At 42.9% G+C, this 23,554-nt stretch overlaps 1 protein-coding gene across 4 annotated transcripts in view; it reads left to right on the forward strand.

Moving 5' to 3' along the window:
- RBMS3 (RNA binding motif single stranded interacting protein 3) overlaps window positions 1-23,554 on the forward strand; it is a 1,099,136-nt gene that overhangs the window by 439,540 nt on the left and 636,042 nt on the right. For 2 of the 4 annotated variants that reach the window (XM_007671051.4, XM_007671052.4), the window contains exon 1: window positions 7,329-8,013. The exons of the other annotated variants lie outside the window; for them this stretch is intronic. In XM_007671051.4, the coding sequence (XP_007669241.1) occupies window positions 7,939-8,013 (75 nt within the window). In that variant the 5' untranslated portion in view covers window positions 7,329-7,938. Of the gene's footprint in view, window positions 1-7,328; window positions 8,014-23,554 lie in introns of those variants that run through there. 4 annotated transcript variants of the gene reach the window in all.

A 23,554-nucleotide genomic window follows, 5' to 3' on the forward strand; every position in this document is an offset into this window, starting at 1 on the left:
AACTCTTACTGTGCTCAGAGGTTTTAGTAAGTGTTTGGAAATTGGTAGGCATAATCTCTGCCCCCAAGTAGTTTACGGCCTAGAGGGGAAGACAGACATTAAAATAAATTACAGTTGGGGAAAGTAGACATGTACAAATGAGGGGTGAGGTGGATATCAAGTTCTTAAGGGGTATAGATCCAAGTGCAGATAGGGAAAACAAGGGCCCCGTATTAGTAAAAATTCACAATATAGTTTGGGCACTTTGCCTGTTGCCAGGTGTAGGGACACAGTGGTCTCTCTTCTGACATTGCACCACATTCTAGCCAGATAGATGTTGTGTTGTCCAAAGGATGTTCCGTATATCCCTATCCAAACTATCTAGTGAGAACAACTGTTCTATGGACCGACCGAATAGATCAAGCAACCTTTAAGACCATCACTTTAAATTTCTGTTGGCACAAAAAAACACTGGTCCAGAAAGGCATTTTTAAAGTGCAACATGTACAAAACAATATTTTTTCTTCATAAGAAAGAAAATTGCTGCTGTAATGTGTTCAGTTCATATATATGCTTACATACATGTGTATATATACACACACACATATATATATAGACATACATCTATATCTATCTCTCTCTATATATATACTATATAGATATAAATACATATAGAGAGAGAGATGTCTGAGGCAGATATGTTTGGGGTGAAGGCGGGAGCTTTAAACTGGGATTCCTTTATTTCTTTCTGATTGAGTAAAGAAGTTTAAAATATTAATAATCATCAGTTATTGTAGTTATGTACTCTTTAAAATTTGTTGTGTTCTAAGAATGTTTTGTAAACTGGTCACAGTGAAACAATCGGAACAGTTTTGGCCTGGACTTCTGCAGTTTTTTGGTTTTATTCCAAAGGGAGAAACCATGTGACAAAATCAGATGTAATCATACAGACACAACTTGGCCAGTTGAAGCTGGGAGGTCAGTGGGGAAAGGGGCTATGCCTTTTAGAAATATGTGTTTGCCATGTGATGAAGTGGCTATTTATCTCACCCATTTTAGGGTTTGCAGAAAGCTTTTTTTCCCCTTTCATGTATTTCCTATCATCTGCTGCTGTTGAAGCAAAGCATGTCAAAAGGTGTATTTGTGTGTTATGCCATTAGAATTTGTCAGCTGCATTAGAAGACAATTAGCTTGATAAACTACAAAATGGTGAGGTCCTCTGTTCTGAGATTTAGTGTGAGGGTCTAAAATTGATAGGTCAAGAAAGATCAGTATTCTTGTTGTAAATCCACTGGAGACAAGGTGTCAACAATTTCTTCAGTGTCCTTTAGAAAATAAATTTAATGGGTAAATAAATTAGACAATTGTGACAATATCTGAAATGGAGCCAAGGCTAATAATTGGGTGAAATATTTTTACCTGTTATTTTTTTTTTTTCCATTTTGGCATTTGCCCTTTCTGCTGCTAAGGAAGGACAACTTTCTCAAACTCTTTCTTGGGTAGTTTATTCTGATGCATGTTTACTGCTTCCTGAACTATACATTTTTACTTGTAAGGAATTTTCTTGAATTGCCGCTTGATGGTGAAAGGGGCCATTTTTTGTTCGAAATGCACTCAAAGGGGCTTTATTTAATTTTGCAATCTCTTCTCTGAAGAGCCTCTTGAAACACTGGGGGAAGATATGGGTATTTATTTTGAGGGATTGCGTGTTTTGCTTTTCATTTCTCCAACTTCTTTAGAGACTAGAGTGTTTGGCCCTTGCTTTTCTCCGTCCTGCAGAGCATCTCTTCTGTCAACCCTACGTGCCATTTGGGTCTGAAACGAGCAGCGAGTCTTACAGTTACTCTATTTTTAGAACTTACCTCTGACCTATATTTTTTCCCCTTCTTTTCTAGAATTGTGTTGTCCCGAGTTTCCTCCTAGTCCAGCTTCCCAGTGGCCAGAATTTTTCTCCAAAGCTACACCGTCTCATATCATTTATGCTTTGCATTATATTAAGTCAGCCGGGTCTAAGGTTTTCCTCACATGCCTGAGTTATAATCATTTCCAACTTCCCTTAACGAGCTCAGAAGTATCCCGGGCTCAAGGTGCTCAGCCTGACCAATGGGAGAAAAGACAGTGGTGAAGTGAATCTTCCAATTTTTGAGGAAAATAAGCTCATCTTTCTTTGGACAGTTTTTTTGGGTTTTTTTTTTTTTTGCAGTAGACTGGTTAGGTGAACAGTGACTTATTTGTAATAAAAATAATAATAATTGTGGTATTTAAGTGCTTGCCATGTGCCAACCCTGGGTCAAGATCTGGACTGGAGACCATACAGTCATATCAGACACTGATCTGAGATGCAGTGTGTCTTGGTGGAGAGAACATAGGCTTGGGAGTCAGAGGATGTGCTTAGAACAGTGCTTGGCACATAGTAAGCGCTTAACAAATACCATTATTATTATCATTATTATGTGGGTTCTGATCCTGGCTCTGCCATTTATCTGCTGAGTAACCTTGGGCAAGTCACTTCTCTGTGCCTCAGTTACCTCATCTATAAAATGGGGATTAAGACTGTGAGCCCCACGTGGGACAACCTGATTACCTTGTGTCCACCCCAGTGCTTAGAACAGTGCTTGGCACGTAGTAAGTGCTTAACAAATACCGCAAGGCTCCCCCCCCCCCCCAAAAAAAAAGCCCACTATCCTTGTTCCCTTTGCTCCTTAGAAACTGAGAGAGACTGTTCGGGTCTAAACCAGTGGGATGATTGGGGTTTTAAGAACTTGGCACATGTTTCTGCACCAGACGGTAACTCAGATGAATCCAGGTGAAGCTGGGCTCTTGTAGTGTGAACTGTTGTCCATGGATGAATTTATTGGTTAGACCCTAACGAGACATGTAAACTGCATACTGCTTTGAACCAGTATCTGCTATAACTTGATCATTCAAATGGAAAGCAATGGAGCAGAAATGACTTGAGTGACATGGCCCCTGAATTGTCTTGCCTTTCAATAACTTCAAATTCAATTGAAAAAAGCAAAACAAAAACACTTCACAAAGTAGAGGACCCTCTTAGGCCACATGTTTAACTTGAATAGGACCTTAAAGTGGGAAAGAGAAGATATTAGAAGAGTAGGATTAATCAATTGGTGTTTCAAACATGAGGATGATTTTACACTGAGAAGTGAATTCATCATCCTAACATCTGGATGATGGCTACTTGAGTGGTAATTACAGACAAAGTTATCTATGCTGGTTCTTTATGCCTGAGGTGAGAAGACATTGGTTAAATCGGGAAGGCATTAGGCAGAGATTTTACTTTACCTGATAGCTCAGTCAGTCGTATTTATTGAGTACGCTGTGTGTGCAAGGCACTTGGGAGAGTCCAAGAAAGGCAAGAGACATGATCGCTGCCTGTAATAATAATAGTGGTGCTTGTTAAGTGCTTACTATGTGCCAAGCACTGCTCTAAGCGCTAAGGTAGATACAGAGTTATCAGGCTGTCCCACGTGGGGCTCCCAGTATCAATTCCCATTTTGCAGATGAGGTAACTGAGGCCCCGAGTGGTTAAGTGACTTGCCCAAGGTCACACAGCAGACAAGTGGCAAAGCTGGGATTAGAACCCATGACCTCTGACTCCCAAGCCCGGGCTTTTTCCGCTAGGCCACACTGCTTACTAGGAAGCACTCAATCGGCTTTCCCCCTCCTCTCTAATAATAATAATAATTATGGTATTTTTAAGCCCTTACTATGTGCTAAGCACTGTTCTCAGCACTGGGGTAGATACAAGATAATCAGGTTGTCCCTCGTGGGGCTCACAGTCTTAATCCCCATTTTACAGATGAGGTAACTGAGGCCCAGAAAAGTGAAGTGACTTGCCCCAAATCACAGAGCTGACAAGCGGCGGAGCAGGATTAGAACCACGACCTCTGACTCCCAAGCCCGTGCTCTTTCCTCTGAGCCACGCTGCTTCTCATAATAATGGTATTTGTGAAGTGCTTACTATGTGCTAAGCACTGTTCTAAGCGCTGGGGAAGATACAAGGTAATCAAGTTGCCTCAGGTGGGGCTCCTAGTCTTAATCCTCATTTTCCAGATGAGGTAACTGAAGCCCAGAGAAGTGAAGTGGCTTGACCAAGGTCACACAGCAGACAATGGCGGAGCGGGTATTGGAACCCAGGTCCTGTGACTCCCAAGCCCGAGCTCTGGACACAAAGCCCACCCATTTCACTCCTCTAACGCCAACCTACGCTATCTCGATCTTGTCTTTATGCCAACCTCTTGCCCACATCCTCCCTCTGGCCTGGAACTCCCTCTCCCTTCATTTACGACAAGACCACTGCTCTCCCCACCTTCAAAGCCATCCTACAATCACATCTCATTTCCTCATCCCCTCTACTCCTTCACTCCCTCTGCCGACTCCATCACTTGATATGCACCTCACCCTCGGTTCCACAGCACTTCTGCAAATCTCCATTACTTATTTTAATGGCCGAGTCCCCTTCTAGTCTGTAAACTCGTCGGCAGGGAACACATCTACCAATTCTGTTGTACTCTCCCAACCAACCAGTCAGTCATATTTTCCCAATACTTACTTTGTGCAGAGCACTGTATTAAGCGCTTGGGAAAACATAATATAACAGAGTCGGTAGACACGTTCCCTTGCCCACATTGCGCTCCCAAGCGCGTAGTACGGTGTTCTACAGAGAGTAAGTGCTCAATAAGTACCATCGGTTGATTGAATCTTTTCATGTCACTGGGCAGATCATCAGGTGTGGCAGGCACAGCAACTTTGAATATTTAATTCTCAAGATCAGCACCTTTCTGCGGTGATGAAGGTACAAATGACACTGAAAGAGTCTCTGTCAGGGAACTGGGACGATGGAGGAAAAATAATGCCTTAACCCTGCAGCGGCAGCCTGGGTGACCGTGGCTAACGATAGACAGGGAATTTGGTCTGGCATGCTGAAGCTCGGATTGCCGAATCCCGGTAGAGAAGGTGCCCGGAATAAAAACACTTGTGGTATTTGTTAGGCCTGTGTGCAAAGGCTGTACTAAGCACTGAGGTGGGTAATCGGGTCATACGGAATCCCCGATCCCATAAAGGGCTCACAGTGTAAGTGGGAGGGGGAACGGGTATTTCATCTCCATTTTACAGATGAGGAAACTGAGGTACAGGTAAATCAGGTCACTCGTCGAGGGTCGGACGGCAGGCGAGTGGTGGAGCTAGGATTAGAATCCGGGTCCTCCGACTCTCGGGCCTGTGGTCTTTCCACTAGGCAGAAGTGGGTCGGAGTTGATCCTTTCTGCACTTCGCTCAGGTCCCTATACCCCCAGGAAGGGCAGGGGCAAATATTCTGAGGGGCAACCGATCAACCCTGGTGTTGGTAGGTCTGGCTCCATCCACTCTGTTGAGTGGGGCAAGGGGTGGGGAGGGAAGAGGGAAGGAGGAGGGTTTCTGGAGCCCGCCCTCTCCGACAGAAGCCTCTTGTCCGCTTCCCAACCGTGACTATTTAGTGCCCGCAGGAACCCAGCCGATCTGACAGAGTGGCACAGAGCTCCACACTGGCGTGCCCATGTCCCAGGCATGCGTGCACACCAAAATCAAAACACAGCTGGCAGGTCTAATTTTAGATTCGCCTGCCTTGAAAAGGGTCTCTTTAAGGAAATACATCTTCTCTGAAACAATTTGTATTATAATACAACAGCTGACAGCGATGCGTGGATATTACATATTATTAGAAAAAAAAATCATTGCCTAGTAATTATGGGGTTTTTTTTTATTTAGAAATAATGATCAGAGAGGCTGTTAAAAAAGATCCATGAATCAAATTAATTATAAAGGGATATAATTTGAGAAGAGCTTGGTGATTAAAAACAAAAATCCGCTCCTTTTATTTCTTTATTTTTTTGAAGGACAGGATGAGGGCCGGTAGTTTCCCGGGGTTCAAGTTAGGATCAGAACGGATCCTCGGCCGTCTTCGTCCCGTCTTTGCTCCGCCGGGATTTATCCGGTCAGACATTCAGGCAGTCGTATTTATTGAGCGCTCACTGTGTGCGCAGCACGGTACTGAGCACCCCGGGTTATTAATTCTGGGGTGACTTTCAGATGAAGGTGGAAATGTAGATGAGGGGGGAGCATCTCCCCTCTTCCTTCCCCTTCTCCCCCGGGGCCCTGTTGGTTCCCAGGGGGGTGCAGAAGTGGGAGACCACCCCTTGGGGACCCCTCCCTGCCCACCTCATTCATTCATTCATTCAATAGTATTTATTGAGCGCTTACTATGTGCAGAGCACTGTACTAAGCGCTTGGAAAGTACAGTTTGGCCGGGTTATTAATTCCTGGGTGACTCTCAGAAGAAGGTGGAAATGTAGATGAGGGGGGAGCATCTCCCCTCTCCCCTCGGCCCTGTGGGTTCCCAGAGGGGTGCAGAAGTGGGAGACCACCCCTTGGGGACCCCTCCCTGCCCTCCTCATTCATTCATTCATTCAATAGTATTTTTGAGTGCTTACTATGTGCAGAGCACTGTACTAACCGCTTGGAAAATACAATTCGGCCAGGTTAGTAATTGACTCACTCAATAGTATTTATTGAGCGCTTACTATGTGCAGAGCACTGTACTAAGCTCTTGGAATGGACAATTCGGCAACAGACAGAGCCAATCCTTCCGGGGTGACTTTCAGATGAGGGTGGAAATGTGGATGGGGGGGGAGCATCTCCCCTCTCCCCTCCCCCGGGGCCCTGGAGGTTCCCAGGGGGGTGCAGAAGTGGGAGACCACTCCTTGGGGACCCCTCCCTGCCCACCTCATTCATGCGATCGTATTTATTGAGCGCTTACTATGTGCAGAGCACTGTACCGAGCTCTTGGAATGGACATTTCGGCAACAGACAGAGCCAATCCTTCCGGGGTGACTTTCGGATGAGGGTGGAAATGTAGATGAGGGGGGAAGCATCTCCCCTCTCCCCTCCCCCGGGGCCCTGGAGGTTCCCAAGAAGGTGTAAAAGTGGGAGACCACCCCTTGGGGACCCGTCCCTGCCCACCTCATTCATGCGATCGCATCTATTGAGCGCTTACTATGTGCAGAGCACCGTACTAAGCGCTTGGAATGGCCAATTCGACAACCTGGCTTTCCCAGGCGCGCTATAATAAAGGCCCCCCCCCCCCCCGACCCGCCCCGGCCGGGGGATCCCCTTCCCCTTTGCAGCGGGCCGCCGGAGCTGCAAAAATGGCTTTTGCTCTCCGAGCTAGCCAGCAGAGGGAAGCGAGGCTTTGCTTGCAAGCAGGCAGGGGTTTGGAAGCGGCCGATTTTTTTCTTGGAGGAAATACTGCAGCCTTCTGGACTGCGTATGCCTCTCGAGGGAGAGGCTCCGTATTAGTTCCACCCACCGGCTGGAAGGAGGGGGTTTGAATGAAAGACAAGACAAGCGCTAAACACCATGTCATTCTGCTAGGGAGACAGCAACAGCTAGGCTGGGAACGCTTTCTTTTTTTTTTTTCTTTTTCCTTTTTTTTTTTTTCTTTTTGCTCTTTTATTTTTTTTTTTTTAATTGGGAGGAGAGAAAGACACAGAGAGAGAGAGGGAAAGCCGGTCTGCGGAGATTGGGAGTTGCTTTGCTTTCCTGATTCCTCTTCCAGGACTTTTTATTTTTCCACCCCCCCCCCTCCCTCCAGACACCGGCCACTGACATTACTACAAGACAAGCTGGTTAGAGAAGAAAACGCCATATCCCGAGTTTCGGGAGGGGGTGGGGGGGTGGCGAAGAAGAAGATTTGGGGTGTGTGTGTGTGTGTGTGTTTTCTCCCCCCCCCCCCTTTTAAAATTCTTGCTGTGTTGGAACTAGCGAGCGGTCTAAAGCGAGGAAGTCTCGAAAGCCTCATCATTCATCAGCACTGTCAGGAATAGTGGTTTGAGAGGAAGAAAGGCCTGGGGCACTACACCCTGTCAACGAGTTCCCTGCATCGGAGATAAAGATTCCAGCTACATGGGCAAACGCTTGGAACAGCAACCAATGTACCCTCAGTACACTTACTACTATCCTCATTATCTCCAAACCAAGGTATGGTAACGGCTCTCCTCCGTCCGTCCGGCACCGTCGGTGGGATCCCCGAGCACTTGGCTAGGTGATGGAGAGGTGCAGATTCTAGTTTCCTCTCGCTTCCCCTTCTTTTCCTCCACTTTCAAGTCCAGCCGGAGAGAAAGAAGACAGGGCAGTGATCGTCGATGCCTCTCTGGGAGGGGAGGATAGTTGGAGGCCGGTGTCTTTGTTGTGATTGTTTTGGAGGGATCCGGGTGGTCGAATTCACCTCCGGCTTTCGCAGGTAGGCCGGGGATCGAGGCCGGGGATCACGCCAGTCCACCTGGGCGTGAGGAGGTTATTTCGGGAGCTCCCCGGTGAGGTGCGGAGCCTGTAGCCTTAACGCTTTCGGCCCCCTGGAAAGGACTCGGGGGTCAGGGCAGCTCAAACTTTTAATCACCTAAGTATGGAATGAGCGAAGGGTGTGGGGAAGGTTCGGGGCAGCTCACCCAAATCCTTGGGAGTGGGCTTTATTTAGTTGCCTTGGATGTTTCATTAAGCAGCGAGGACCATCTGGGTGCCCGTATTGCTTTCAGAAGTCTGAAAATAGCCCTCGGCTACTTTTGGAAGCTCCCCGAGCCCTTTTGCAATTTTACGTCCCGGGCACGGGCAAGAAGGCCTGAACTCTGTAGAGGCTGAATGCAGAGAGGGTCATCCTTGGACTTGAATCGGTTAAATACTTTAGTCTCCGAATGTCCGTGCCCCGATGATCCGGACCATGCTGTTAACTGCATACGGGATATCCAAGCAAACAACTGGTAGCCCTTGTCAGAAATGAACTTTATAATCCAGTTAAGACATCAAAAGACAATCGTCGTTCTCCGGTGTGACATCACGACCAGGAATTGCCAATTAAATTCCGTGGGCATTTGCCCTTTTTATTTTTACCATCCTAATCTGCTCACCTTTCGACAGGGGAAAACTGGGACGGTGTACGATTTTAAAACAGAGGTACTGAAGTAGTTCCAGGATTTGGTGCCCCGATTACATTTTCCTGCTAGTTGAGTGATGTTTCTGCTGTGTTTGATTTTTCAATCCTGCTTCTTCAGCCTTGAAAAATAAAGAAATTTGCAGACGGTGAAAGTGGCTTGCCGGATTGACCTGGGTTGTCACCAGAACCCCTTGATATGATTATGGTCTTGTAATTCATGATATAGTTACCTCTCATTTGTTCCGTCCCTGGTGCCGCTAACCACGCCATTATACATAGTCTAGCTATTAGTGCAGATTGGGCCATGAAGAATTTTTGTGTTATGTGAAACACATAACAGTTTTGATTTTTTTTAACCACCGGTTCAAGGTTCTCCCCGATTCTCCAAGGTCGAATTACAGTGGATTTTACCTCTGTGAGCATTCAGTCTGTATCATAGCTGCTGCGGCAGCCGTCAGTCGCTAGCTTTGCTCCTGTACTGCCTCTGGTTTTAACTGTTTTGGGGGTTGGGGCTGAAGACTGCTTACCATTCCTCAAAACCTGGCGAGACAAGGATGTGGAAAAATTTTTGTGCCTTTTTTTTTTTTGAAAGAACAATAACCTCAAGTATTGGATGAGAAATATTGGACATTCCATCCCTTTTACTCACGCGGCTAAATTTTGCCAAATGTTTCAGATATCATGCTGCTTTTTCAGCCTTCTCTTTCTGCTTCTGAAATTATTCAGAAACTAAAGTTTGGGCCGAAATGAAGGCAACCACTGTGATTTGTGCCCCTGATGTCTTTTTCACACGTTACTTTTGAAAGCTAATGAATGCCATGGGTACGTTGTCTTAAAGAGAGGGGATGCAAGATGATCTTCACTAGTGAAAAGTGCTGAGACAGAGACACAGATTTTTCGGAACTGGGGTCCTAAAGAGTTTAGAGTGGTGCAGACAGGCAGCATCTGGATCTTGTTATTTTCAAGCTAGCCAAAGCCATGAGCTTCTGGGACATTTTTAAAGCAGTTAGAGCCATTGTATGTCTAAAGCTGATATTTAGGTAATCAAATAACAATGTGGCAGGGAACAAGATCAGTTGTTTCATCTTTCACAGCAGTGGGTACTGATATTCCACTGCCGAATTTCAACGGTACCGTTAATTCTCAACTCTTGTTAAGAGTTTCAGAAATGCTGTTCGCGAATCTAATTTCTGGATTCTGAAAGTGTGAAAATGTTCCTCTTGCAGTGTTTGTTCATAGCAAGGAAGTTGGGGGAAGGGAGGAAAGGGTAGGAATAGGAAATCGTATCCAGAAGTGAGAAGGATGCCGGCTGACTTAGGAGCAAAAGTGTGGATAGCTAAGTGATCTTTCAAAATAAACAAAAACTAGATTATCCCATTATTTACCCCAACCTTTTCCTCATTTTTACTTGCCTGAACCACTTACCCGAGACCTATTTTTTTAAAGAAAATTTAACCGGTAAGCTGCTTATCTTTCGAGGTGGGGAGAGAGAGCGAAACCTGAGTGGGATTCACCAAGGCCATTGCTCTTTGGAGTTTTCTAACAGTTGCAAGCCATTGCTAGTTAAAGCAATATTGATTTTAAATAACGGTGCTTGATAGAATAAAAGGAGTCATGTGCCAGAGGCATGACATTTGAGACCTTTTGTGATTCCCTATAGAATTTTAAAAAGCACCCAGACTCACCTTAATTTTCAGAGGAAAAGGTATTTAAAATGTTAAAGAAACCCAAATAAATTATTTGTTCTTAATCTGATTCTTTAAGTAATGAATCTTAATTTAAACCTGAATGTAGTTCACTTGACTAAACCCCTGGTTTTCCAGGAATAGAGTCAAGAGAAAATGGTGATAGTGGAAAAAATGCAATGCCTTTTATTAGAATATGGACCAAGTAAAGTTTTAGGGAAAGCAGAGAGACTTCTTGTGATAATTCTTTTCTCCATCCCTGGCCCTTTTAGCGTTTCACTGAGTGTTGTTTGATTTTTCTGCAGTGTGGCTTAATAGATACAAGAAGTCGAAGCACGGCAATTATCTAAAGCAGGCCATTTAGCCCTCTTAACCCAAACAGAACTATTTGGGGAAGTATTTTCGTGCTTTAAATTATATTCTTGCTTCAAAAATGCACTTAGTGAATGAGTTCTAGTCACTTTCATTTTCCTTGAATTTACTGCTCCTTTGCAGGAATGTCAAATTGATTTAAAATGTTGTCCTAGAGGGGTGTGGGTGATAATGAGATCAACTATAAAATCAGCTGGTTTATGTATAGACTGTATATTGTAGAAATTTAGTGTTACAAGTGCTCGTAATTCCAGAGCTTGCATTTTAAAGTCTTTGGGTTTTTTTTTTTTTCATTTTTGTTAAGAGTAGTACTTGTGTCCAGGGAGATCCAAAGGGGATTGGATGGTATAAAATTATGTGGAAAATGGAAATAACTCTGCCAGAATGAAGCTTCAGCAAAATATGAGTTTAAAAGCCTCAACACAGATCTTATCTTCATCACGTTCTGTTTGGTGTCTAGCATAGGGTGGGGAAGAATGTATAGGATAAATGCAATAGTGTATGTTTACGAATTCTTCTACGGAATTTGCTACCGTTACTGAACTGCCGGGATGTGGGACAGCAGACCAGAGCTGCCGTAGGGAATTCTCGAAGTGGCGACACGACTGTTTTGAATCTTTTTCAAAATGATTTTTTTTCCCCCTTTCAACACCACTTATTCGAACGAGGGAAAATTTCTAAAGGTAAACTTTGCCATCTCTTTCCAAGGAGATGCTGCGGGTGTGAACCAGCTGGTGCCGCTCTTGGTGGGGCTGGGGGTGGGGCAAGATCCAGGTACCATTTTGAAGAGAAAAATCGCTGGGACAGTTATACCATCTTTCTCGTGTCGTCACTTTCCACGCTTTGCTCCTTTCCCACTGATCCAGTGCTCATTTTTCAGTCACACTGCTCTTTAGTTCAGTTTACTGCATTCCCTCCTTTGGGCCATCTGGCCATACAGAAGGTCTTGAAGAAAGAGTTCCAGATACCGGGCGGCCTGACAGGGCTTCTCTGGCTGGTGGTATTCAGATTGTTGTTCAGGGCTTGGTGTGAAGTAGGGGTCAGGTGTAAGGAGTAATTCATCAACCACACACTGATTTCAGGCTGTATTTCCAACCATCTGCAGCCTGGATTGCAGCCAGAGCTCCAAAAATCTCGCTGGAGCCCCCATGTGATAATGCCAAAGGAAAAGCAAACACGTGGGGCTGAGGTGGGGGCGGTGGAAGAGGAAAGGGAAGAGCCCCATTCTTAGGAAGGGGAGATTGCATTTTTTTTCCTTCCATGATGACTTTGCTTGTGGCGCTATATTGTACCTTGGCAAAAACAAAACCTACCACCTCATGTTAACCTTCAGGTGAACAGTTCATTTGTACAGGGGAAAACCGGATTGGTGAGAGGGAACGAGTTGAATTTTCTTACTCCTTTTGGTATTAGTAGCTCTCTCTGGTAACTTGCCAGTTGTTTTAAAACAAGCAAGGAAACTCAGCAGAATGTTTTCCTTTGAAAATCTGCAACACACAAGCCTATTTGTCTGAAAAATGCTACTAGCCCTAGATTTTTAGGTATAACTTAAAATAGTTCTCTGTTGCTCCAGGGAGAAACTTGATCGTTTGGAACTATTATCAATCTTCCTGTTGATCTGACTTCAGTCAGTGTGTTTTTCTTAATGCCAACTGGTTTAAGTGAGATGAAAATGGGGAGAGAGGGCTCCCTTTCTTTTTTCTCTTTTATATTCCAAAACCTTATCACCAAGCAACATTGAGCACAAATTTGGGGACGTTATTAGCCATAGCGCCCGTACCCTAGTCAGCGTTTTCATTTCTGTGATTTTTGTGGTCGATTCGCATTCTCTATCTTCAGAACGTTTTCAGATTTCCTAATAAGGGTGCTGAGGGATACTGGCTTTATTATGACCGTTATTATTATTGTTGTTGTTATTAGCGTTATTTTTATTATTATTAAAGTAGCTCTTCAATCTCCACAGGGTCTGTTTAAAAAAAAATACATATAGAGAGCAGACATGGCATGCGCCGATTTCCATGAATCACTAAACTGATAAGAATAAGTGGGTGGGGAGATGGGAGTTCACTCCAGGTCTTGCCGCAAGTGGCCTGGATAGTGTTCCCTTTACACCGGTATGATTTTCCACAATCCTTTCTGACATTATCAGTCTTTTTGGCAGTGATTGAGGGCTCAGTCACGAACATGCCAATTCTGAAGCTTCCAGTAAGTTAACCAGCATTAAAAATAAGTATTTTTTTTCTCATTTTTCTTCAAGAAAAGCCTTTTAGTGGTAGAAATTTTATTCGGGGGAAAATGGTTGATGTTTATCCAAAATTGGCTTCCAAATACTACATTAAAATTTTGTTTTGTAACAGCCTCATAAACCACAGCTGAATATGATTAAATAGTGTAATATCAAAAGCATGTGTGAATAGAAGCTTTTATGATATAGCTGTACCCCAGCAAAAGACTGTAGATGTGTATTGAAGGGAGGTTGAGAGCAGAGATTTGTTCACATGTTGTTGTGATAGATGACATAAATAATAGATTGGTTGTTTTTTCTTCGAATTGTCTTCATACACACACAGAGTAGTGGAAGAACGGTTGAAAACATGTCAGGTAGAATAAGGATTGTGTACTTTGAAAATGGAAGCAGAAAACTATGTGGACTTGTTTTAAAACTTCAATGTATACACGTTGTCGTGGAGAAGCAGTGTGGCCGAGTGGAAAGAGCATGGGTCTGAAACTGAGAGGACTTGGATTCTAATCTTGGCCCCCGCCGCTTGCCTGCTGTGTGACTTCGGGCAAGTCACTTAACTTCTCTGTGACCCTGTTTCCTCAACCGCAAAATGGGGATTCAATGCCTGGTCTTTCCAACTGATCGTGAGCCCCGGGTGGGACAGGGAGTGCGTCTGGCTTGATGAACTTTTACCTACTCCAGAGCTTCGAACAGTGCTTGACACACAGTAAGCACTTAACAAATTCCATTAAAATCAAACAAAAGAAACCCCGGAAATATCCACATAGAAAGCAGAAAGAAAATAAAATGAAAATACGAATTTCTCCTTTGAATAATAATCTGAAAAAATGATGTGAAGATGACACGGTTTTAGTAGATCTCAATTTATTTCATATTTTCCCAGTTGTTAACAAAATGTCTGTTATTCTTTGTCTCCCTTTTTTTTTTTTTTTTTTTTTTACTCCTTGGATTATAATCCTTTTTCCTCTCTGGATTTTCAGTAATAGGATTTCCCGGCTATTATCGTTTTACCTCCAGAAAGAAAAAAAATGACTTTGGGTATATTCTTTGAAAAAGAAGAACCAGAATAGCAACTTCGAACAGCAGCAAATAGAATAGAAAGACTTGTCTTTCATTTCCAAATCTGGAAATGGCAAGTAGACGTGAGAAGGAGGGGTGGTATGCTTAGTTTGAGGGATACGCTCAGTTGACACTGTTTTTTTTTTGCTTTGTCATTTTTTTTAAACTAGGCAAAACTAAACAAACATTCTTCTATCGATTATTGCCAAGCCTTTGTTCTAGTTGTGTTCTTTAGCCACAGCATCGTCTGATAGGCTGTTATAATGAACTCCAATGTGTGGTTGACAGTGGGCTTTTACAGAGCTTTGGGAAGTTTGAGCGGTGATTGTTCATAGATTTGGGATACAGAGAAAAAGCATTGGATTAAGAAAGGAGATTGTTTTTAATTGGTGCCTTCCCAATTAGCACGATAGAGAGGAATGGGAACAGAATTCTTTGCTTGGTTTCTGTAGAAGTTGATTGACCAACTTGACCAACTATGATTAAATTAAAGCGGAGCAAACTGATATCTGGGGTTCCACTGAACTTTTGAATGGAATTTAAATAATAAAATGGGTTGAATATGAGTTATTTGCTGACATAAATTTTTCCTTGACATTTTCTGGGTGAGACACAATCGGGAAAAGAACAAGTTTAATATATGTTTGACTAATTCAGCTATTTTGTAGGATCGTCCCCCTCCCCCACCCTGCACCCTAGTGATTTCTGCATATTGGTGCTAAACTTTGGGATACTAATTTGTAGATTTATTTTGGAGTCTCTGGCCCATGTGATTCGGAGTTTTAATACTTTTAACAAATGTTCTGTGTAAATGGAAAAAATATCACCTTGTTGAAATTCTGGTGAATGGCAGATTTAGTAATATCCTTCCTCACGAGCCTTGTGATACCAACGTATTCATCAGCTGGGCATGGGTAGGAACAAAGTGACGGGCTATCATGGAATAATTCTTGTTGGCTTTTTGAGTTTCATTGGCCTGTTTTGATTGCAGGAGAAGAGGCTGCCCAAAGGTTGAAAGTTGAAAATATACTCTCCAACCTAACACTTTTGAACCTCTTACCAAAAGGTGGTGCCAAATTAATTTGGTTAATGTCCCAGTCCACAAGTTCTTTATACTGATAGCCTTTATACTTCAGTGGAAAATTTTGAATATGGAAATAATTACTAAGACTTTATAAAGTTAGCAAAAGTTTGTGGAGTTTAGTTGACCAGAAAGAGAGATTGAAAAATATCTCAGATGGAACAGAAATGGTGATCCGCCTGGAAATTCAAAGAAAACAGGAAATTTTCTCTCTCTCTTCCTGTCCTCACGCCTCCTAAAATTCATTCATTCAGTCGTATTTATTGAGCGCTTACTGTGTGCAGACTACTGTACTAAGCACTTGAAAAGTACAATTGGGCAACAGAGAGAGACGATCCCTACCCAACAACGGGCTCACAGTCTTATTGGTTAACCATTTGGAATGAAAGCGGTATGTAAATCTAAATGAAGAAGTAAGGGTCTCACTTGGATCCTAAGACTGATGAAGACAAAGAAGAAAATGAGTACAACTTGCTTTTATGATAATTTAATGGGACAAAGGACCTATTTTTGTCTTTTCCTATATTCCTCTCCTGAGTATGGAATTTCAGGAAAAGGAACCCTCTCCTTCCCCACCCCCACCCCCAACAGATTTTTTACCTTGATCATTCACAAACTCTGTTAATATTGCCAAAAATATGTCAGGGATTGCTTTGCTGTCCTTTGCTGTCATTGATTTAATTGTGGGGGAAGAGAATATGCACTGCCAGGTTGATTGTTGATCAGTCAATCAAGCATTGATATTTATTGAATGCTTACTGTGTGCAGAGCACTGTACACACTGATTTTAGTAAGGGTTTGAAGGTGGCGAGAGGGGTGATGTCGGTGAATTGGGACACAGATCTCAACTGAGCCGGAAGTTATATTACCTCTATAAAACAAAAATACTGCATTTCAAGTAGGAAGTAAATACTGTCCAGAAGGAATGACAATATGCCTTTTTCTTTTCATATCACAACATTATCCACCACAAAAAACTTCATTACAGTTAATCCTAGGAATTTTTAAAATAATTATGGTGTTTTTTGATCGCTTCCTATATGTCCTGCACTGTACTAAGCACTGGGGTAGATACAAGATAATCGGGTTGGACAGAGTGCCTCTCCCGCATAGGGCTCACAGTCTTAATCCCCATTTTGCGGATGAGGTAACTGAGGCACAGAGAAGTTAAGTGACTTACCCAAGGTCACAGAGCAGACAAATGGCAGAGCCAGGGTTAGAACCCAGCTCCTTTGACTCCCAGGCCTGGGCTCAGGCCATGCTGCTTCCCAGTTTTACTTTAAAATGAGAAATTTAACAGGTTTGCAAGATGGAGATGAAGTTTGAAATCGAGAGAAGACAAATGAAAAAGGATGCTGCATTGAAGGATTTTTACAGATCTATCCATTACATCCCTAGGGACTACCTGTACAACTTGGAAAATAGTGAAGTTTGATAGCTGGAAGTTGTAGGGGGAGCAAAAAACAGAAGCATCAAAACTTTAGACTTAACAGAACAGTCAACCTTTTGCAAAATTAAAACAAGGTAAACCTGGTCTCACCTGTGGGAGAGTGGCAGAAGCTGAGGCAAGACAAAGTGACAAAATGTGCCCATTAAACAGTCTTTTGAGAAGGCAGTTGGAAAGAGAACATATTATTTCGCTCTTTGGATAAACATACGCCTTGGGCCAGTCCTGCTGCGCTCTTGCAGGGTTTTGTCCATGCCCAGGTTTTAGGATTTCTTCCTAGAGACACTTGTGTCAGGTGTAGAGGAATATAGAAAATGCAATTGCTGTTTCAGATCATTGATTTTCTGCCTCCCAGCAGTGGCAGCAGGTTGCACGGGAGAACCGTGTGATGGTTGCCCTCCTTTACGTCCATTTTAGGACTATAGACCCAAGTCACAGCAGAGGGTGTGTTATTAAAGGACTTTGCATTAAGGGAAAGTTGTGGGCAAAAATGGGCTAGAGTGTGGTTAGTTCAGATGTCATCGTGATCACGCCTATTCATGCTAATTCATTCCTTCATTCAGTTGTATTTACGGAGCTCTTGCTGTGTGCAAAGCATTGTACTAAGCAACAACAAACAGGTACATTCCCTACCCACAGTGGAGTCACAGTCTAGAGGATCCTTTATTACTGTTATTATCATTATGTCAACCACAAGTAGAAAGCTTTACATCCTGGTCACACATTATTTTACTTCATTAAATACTGTACCATGAAACACAAAGAAATGCATAGTATTGCATGGAATAGTCCAGTGAGGCTAAAGCAGAGATTTGTTAGCTTAACCGCCTTGCTTATTCATCAATACCACCTCCACGTACGCACCTGTTTCCTCTTAGTTCAGATCTACTCGTGCCATCTTCTAGATCGTGGTCTATCGCAACAGACTTGTGTTGTAGGAAGATGGCTGCTAATTCTTCCATCGTGTACTAGCAAGCTGTGTAATGCAAACAAATATTACAACTGACTGGACCTACAACCCTCCCTTATGTTTCCTTCTACATCCCCACCTTTGAGTCTAAAAACCCACCGGCAACCGCTCAGTCTTTTTGTGCTTTCATTCTTCCGGCACCCCCTGTTAATGAATTCCACTGCCTTTCAGAAAAGCTACAACATTCTTGAATTCACCAGTTCTTTGAGCTTGAGTGATCTGGGACACTGTGTAGCCTTATGTTTTCTTTCTGGCTCTCCCACTGACTGCTTAATGACCGGGCCATGTACTTTATTGGTAAAATTGAAAGTATTGAATGTGATCTTCCTAAAATCTTCCCTGCTTTTCCCCAGATCCTCACTTCTCCTGCTCCTTCTTTGACTCTTCCATCTGTCTCAGCAGTATCTCAAGAATTCCTGCATCCTCTCAAAGAACTACCCCCTTTCCCTGTTCCTCCAACCCCATCACATCACATCTTATCAACACACTTGCTCCCTTCCTTCTTCCCTCCCTGACCACCATCTTCAGCAGTTCATTTTCCCTTGACTTCTTCCCCAACAGCTTTTAAACTTACTCATGTATCTCCTATCCGTAAAAAAACCAAAAAACAAAACAAAACACAAACAAGGAAACTCACTTGACCACACATCTCCCTTCAGTTAAAGCCCCACCTCCCTCCTACCGGTCCTCTCACGACTCCTTGAGTGGATTGTCTACACCTACTTGCTTGACCTCTCCTCCAATTCACTCCTTGACTTGCTCCAAACTGGCTTCCACTCCCTTACTTCTGGGAAATGACCTTCTCTAAGATCCCCAGTGACCTCCTTCTTGCCGAATCCGATGACTTCTTCTCCATCCTAATCCTCCTTGGCGTCTCAGCTGCCTTCTCCTGCAAACATTATCTAACCTTGGCTTCACTGATACTATCCTCTCCTGGCTCTCCTCCCATCTCTGGCCACCCATTCTCGTCTCTTTCACAAGCTTCTTCTTTGCCTTCCACCTCCTACTGTGTGAGTCCCTCAAGGTTCAATCTGCCCTTCCTTCTGTTCTCCATCTGAACGTGCTTCCTTGGAGAACTCATTCAGTCCAATGTTGTTCAACTACCATCTCTACACAGATGATTCCCGAATCCCCTCTCCAGTCCTGACCTCTCTCCTCCTCTGTAGTCTCATATTTCCTCCTGATTTCAGGACATCTCTATTTCAATGGCCCACCTCCACCTCAAACGTAACATATCCAGAATGGAGCTCCTCATCTTCCCACCCAAAACCTGTTCTCCCTGAGAGTTTCCCATCACTATAGATCACACCACTAACCTTCTTGTCTCACAAACCCATATCCTTGGAATTATCCTGCCAACTATCAACTCATCTCTCTCATTCAACCCAAATATTCCATCTGTCACCAAATCCTGTTGATACCAGCTTCTCAAATTTCTCTAGGATCAGGCCTTTCCTCTTCATGCAAACTGCTACCAAGCTGATCCAAACCCTTATCATATCGCTGCTTGACTACTGCATCAGCCTTCTTGATGAGCACCTCACCTTCTGTCTCTCCCCTTATACTCTGCTGCTCCAGTCACCTTTCTAAAAAATGTCAGTTCATATCTCCCCAGTCCTGAAAACGTCCAGTGGTTCATTCATTCATTCATTTAATAGTATTTATTGAGCGCTTACAGTGCAGAGCCCTGTACTAAACGCTTGGAATGCACAATTTGGCAAAGATAGAGACAATCCCTGCCTAGTGATGGGCTCACAGTTGACTATTCACCTCTGTATCAGTCAGAAACTGTTTACTCCTGGCTTTAAGACACTCAATGAGTTTACCTCCTCTTATCGTACTTCACTAGTTTCCTACTATAACCTGTCCCACATGCTTCACTCCTCTAACACCAACCTATTCATTGTATCCTGATATTGTCTATTTCACCGGCAACCTCTTTTCCACATCCTCCCTCTGACTTTGAGCTCTACCCTCTCTCTCCCCACCCTCTCACATCCCTCCTCTGCCGCCGTATGCACCAGACCACCACTCTCCCCACTTTCAAAGCCTTATTAAAATCATATCTCCTCCAAGAGGCCTTCCTAGACAGAGTCCTAATTTCCCCTATTTCCTCTCACTTCTATGTCGCTTATGCACTTAGATCTATACTCTTTAATCTCTCCATCCTCAGCCCTATAGCACTTATACATATGTATATATATCCATAACTTATATATATATATATATCCATAACTCATCTTAAGGTCTCTCTCCCCTTTGAGAGCTGTGAGCCGGTAATTTGTCTACCACAAGTCAGTGCTCAATAAATTGATTGACTGCCTACTACTGATAAGGAAAACTCAATGATTTCTCTGCTTTTCAGGAATCTCATCCATTAGGGTAGCAAAGCTACTTTTATTTTTCCTTTTATTTGTTGAGGAAATGATTGTCCAATGCTTGAGACCTGATAAAAGTTGGTTTATAAGGTGTGAAGTTTTAGGTCACACATTTTAGTTTCATTGTCCTTTTTCTTTGTTTTAAAACAAATCATACTATATAAGCTCATTGTGAGCAGGGAATGTCTGCTAATTCTGTTGTCTAGTACTCTCTCAAACTCTTAGTACTGCGCTCTGCACACAGTAAACTCTCAATGGGATTGATTGATAGTATTTGGTTCAAAGGAGTTGTCAGATTCTCAATGTACATTAATTTGGGAGGCCTTTTCAAGGTTGATTCGGACTGTATCAAATAAGAAAGAATTTCTGTGAACCCTATTTGATCATTTTTCCAAGAATATCATCCCAAAGGCTGGCCTGTCTTCAGAGGCCGTGCATTTTGATCTATGCGTGAGGCTCTGTGTCAAGATCAGAGATTTTTACTTTAGGGTAACCTTTATGTAGATAAGGGACTTAGTTTAGAGAAGGAAGAGAATGGTAAGGTCTCACCTCTTTTGTGGGATCGGATAAAGGGGAGCAGTTCTTAGATCTAGCTGTTGTGTATTTCACGGGCCTGTAGCCACTTGAGACCCTTCTGTGTCTGTTGGATATGTGACCTTTGAGCATTTGATATTCGCCCTACCCCCAACCCCGCAGCACTTATCTGCATATCTTCAAATCGTATATTATGCATTATTCATTTATATTAGTGTCTGTCTCCCCGTCTAGACTGTAAACTCATTGTGGTCAGGGAAGATGTCTGCTAATTCCATGGTATTGTACTCACCCAAGCCCTTAGTACTCTGCCCTTCAAATCGTAAGCACTTAATACCATTGATTGATTGATTATTGAGACTTGCCAAGATTTGTTGGGGTGGTTTTGGATCCTAATACAGTAGTCCTCTGGTAAGCAGCGGAAGTTAGTATTTGGTTCATTTATTGTATCACTGGAAACGATTTCAATTTTCAGAGTGAGCTTGTTGGGAATGGTTGCGACATGCAGATTATGAATGATTGGCAACTGCAGCCCAGATGTTTATAATTTACATAAGCCAGATTTTTACTTAAGATTCTTTTACACCCACGTAATACGCACATGTGAGGCTCTGTCCTGTTCATCTGAGGCAAGCAGGTCTAGGTACCACTGCCGGTTATAAAGTGATTAGACTGGTGGTGCCAGATGAAATCTACATCTTCAGGCATTCAGAGTAGTGCAGTCTTGTTTGATGTTATGAAACTGCAGACCCCTGAATGAACCTAGAACATAATGAAGCATGAAAATCAAATCTGAAAACTAGGAAAAAACAGTAAATGCCTTGGATTCTTGGCTAGTCCATTCATTCAATAGTATTTATTGAGCGCTTACTAGGTGCAGAGCACTGTAGTAAGCGCTTGGAATGTACAGTTCAGCCACAGATAGAGACCATCCCTGCCCAATGACGGGCCCACAGTCTAAACGGGGGTGACAGACAGCAAAGCAAAACAGAACAAAGCAAAAACAAGGCAGCATCATCAAGATAAATAGAATCAAGGAGATATACACCTTATTCATCTTATCAACTTGCTCATTTTGTGTTATTGATCTTTTCTTCCAGATCCATTTTAGTATGTTACTCTTCCTTCCTTATTTTGGGTGGTCCCCAGAAAATTAGCCTTTTATCATGTCTCCTTAGAGCTAGTCTCCCTATTTTTTGTGTTATATGCATCCTATCCCCTAGCCCCGTCTCATAGTTCTCATTAATTGTCTTTTTTTCCCCATTCTCTTTCCTTCCTTGTAACCTCGTTCAGATTCATGCTTCGCGTCTATACTGTTCAGTCGTGTGAAATGTTTTCCCCCTCCTGCCTGTTTTTCCTGCCCTAATTTTCTACACGATTCTACTTGGCCTGATTTTTTGCAGTTCCCTTTAAAACCATAGCGGGATGAGTCTCTGCTTTCTTCTTCCTCATCTCTATTTCTGAGCTGTGAATGGCGACCTCTGGTTTTCCCTGTCTGTCCTCTCTTTTTCACCTTGACTCTTCTGGGTCATTCGGTGTCATGTCTCTCACACTGTGCTATTCGACTGACTTCAGTGATTTTGCAACAAGGGGAACTTTGTGACAGTCTGACCTTTGGTACACTCTTTGTGCTTCAAAGAGCAAGACTTAAGTCTATCTCTGAGGTATGCCAGCATACGGACCCAAAGTGGACAGGCCAGAGCAGAACAACAGGTAAGAGCAGCACAAGACAACAGGACCTTTCTGGGTGGGTTAGGATCCCACTGACATCTGTTGCCCAATAGCAAATATGACTTTCACCGGGTATTGACTTGAGTGGTTTTTTTCGTCTTTTCTAGTAGTATTGCTCCATAATATTTTGTGATAGCATTGAGCAATTTCAGCAGATCATGGCTATTAGCAAAGGAAAAAAATCAGATGTAGTCATTTCAGTGAAAAAGAATGATCCTCTTCAAAATGTGTAATAAGCTGCATTAAATCACACTGATTCTATAGCTTTTGGATGTGCTCTTCCTCCTCACACCCCTTTCTTTACTTTCTCAACCACTTTGGTAAAGCTCCTCCAGTTGGAATGAAAACCCCATGTAACTTTAGCTCTTGCAAGGAGGCAAAAGAAAAAATACACAAATGTTCCCCAATCTGAAAAGAACCATACTTTATTAGAAAACATGTTGTACCAAGTAACCTACTTGAATTTTGAAGCCTCTCTTAAGGGCCTCATTTCTGTCTGGGGTTCCTGGGAGAAAAAGTTGATTCATCCATTTTTATAATATTTCTGTTCGTGTCATGTGTTTAACTTTCACTCTGCCTAGCTATGTCTTTTTCAAAGTTCAGTAAATTAAGGGAAATTTTGTGGCCCAATCTTGCATAGTTCTTTGGAAAAATAGGGGATTTTGGAAAAGATCATGGAAGAAAAGTTGTACCACTTTTTTTTAAGCCTTATTAAAAACACATCTCCTTCAAGAGGCCTTCCCCGACTTAGTCATCATTTCCTCTTCTCCCACTCCCTTCTCTAACCCGTTCACTAGGTTTTACACCCTTTATTCACCCCTCCCTCGGCCCCATAGCACTTATGTGCTTCTGTAATTTATATATTTATATTAATGTCTGTCTCCCTTTCTAGACTCTTAGCTCCTTTTGGGGAAGGAGCATGTCTGCCATGTCTCTTATATTGTACTCTTTCAAATGCTTAGTCCAGTGCTTTGCACACAGTAAGCCTCAATGAATGTGATAGATTGATTTTCATTTTTGCTGTGACGCTTCGGAGAATGTATAAAAAAAGTAAATGTTTTCATTTTTGCCATAGTTAGCTACAAAATATTTT

This window comes from Ornithorhynchus anatinus, chromosome 8 (assembly GCF_004115215.2).
Source record: "Ornithorhynchus anatinus isolate Pmale09 chromosome 8, mOrnAna1.pri.v4, whole genome shotgun sequence".
Lineage (NCBI taxonomy): Eukaryota > Metazoa > Chordata > Mammalia > Monotremata > Ornithorhynchidae > Ornithorhynchus > Ornithorhynchus anatinus.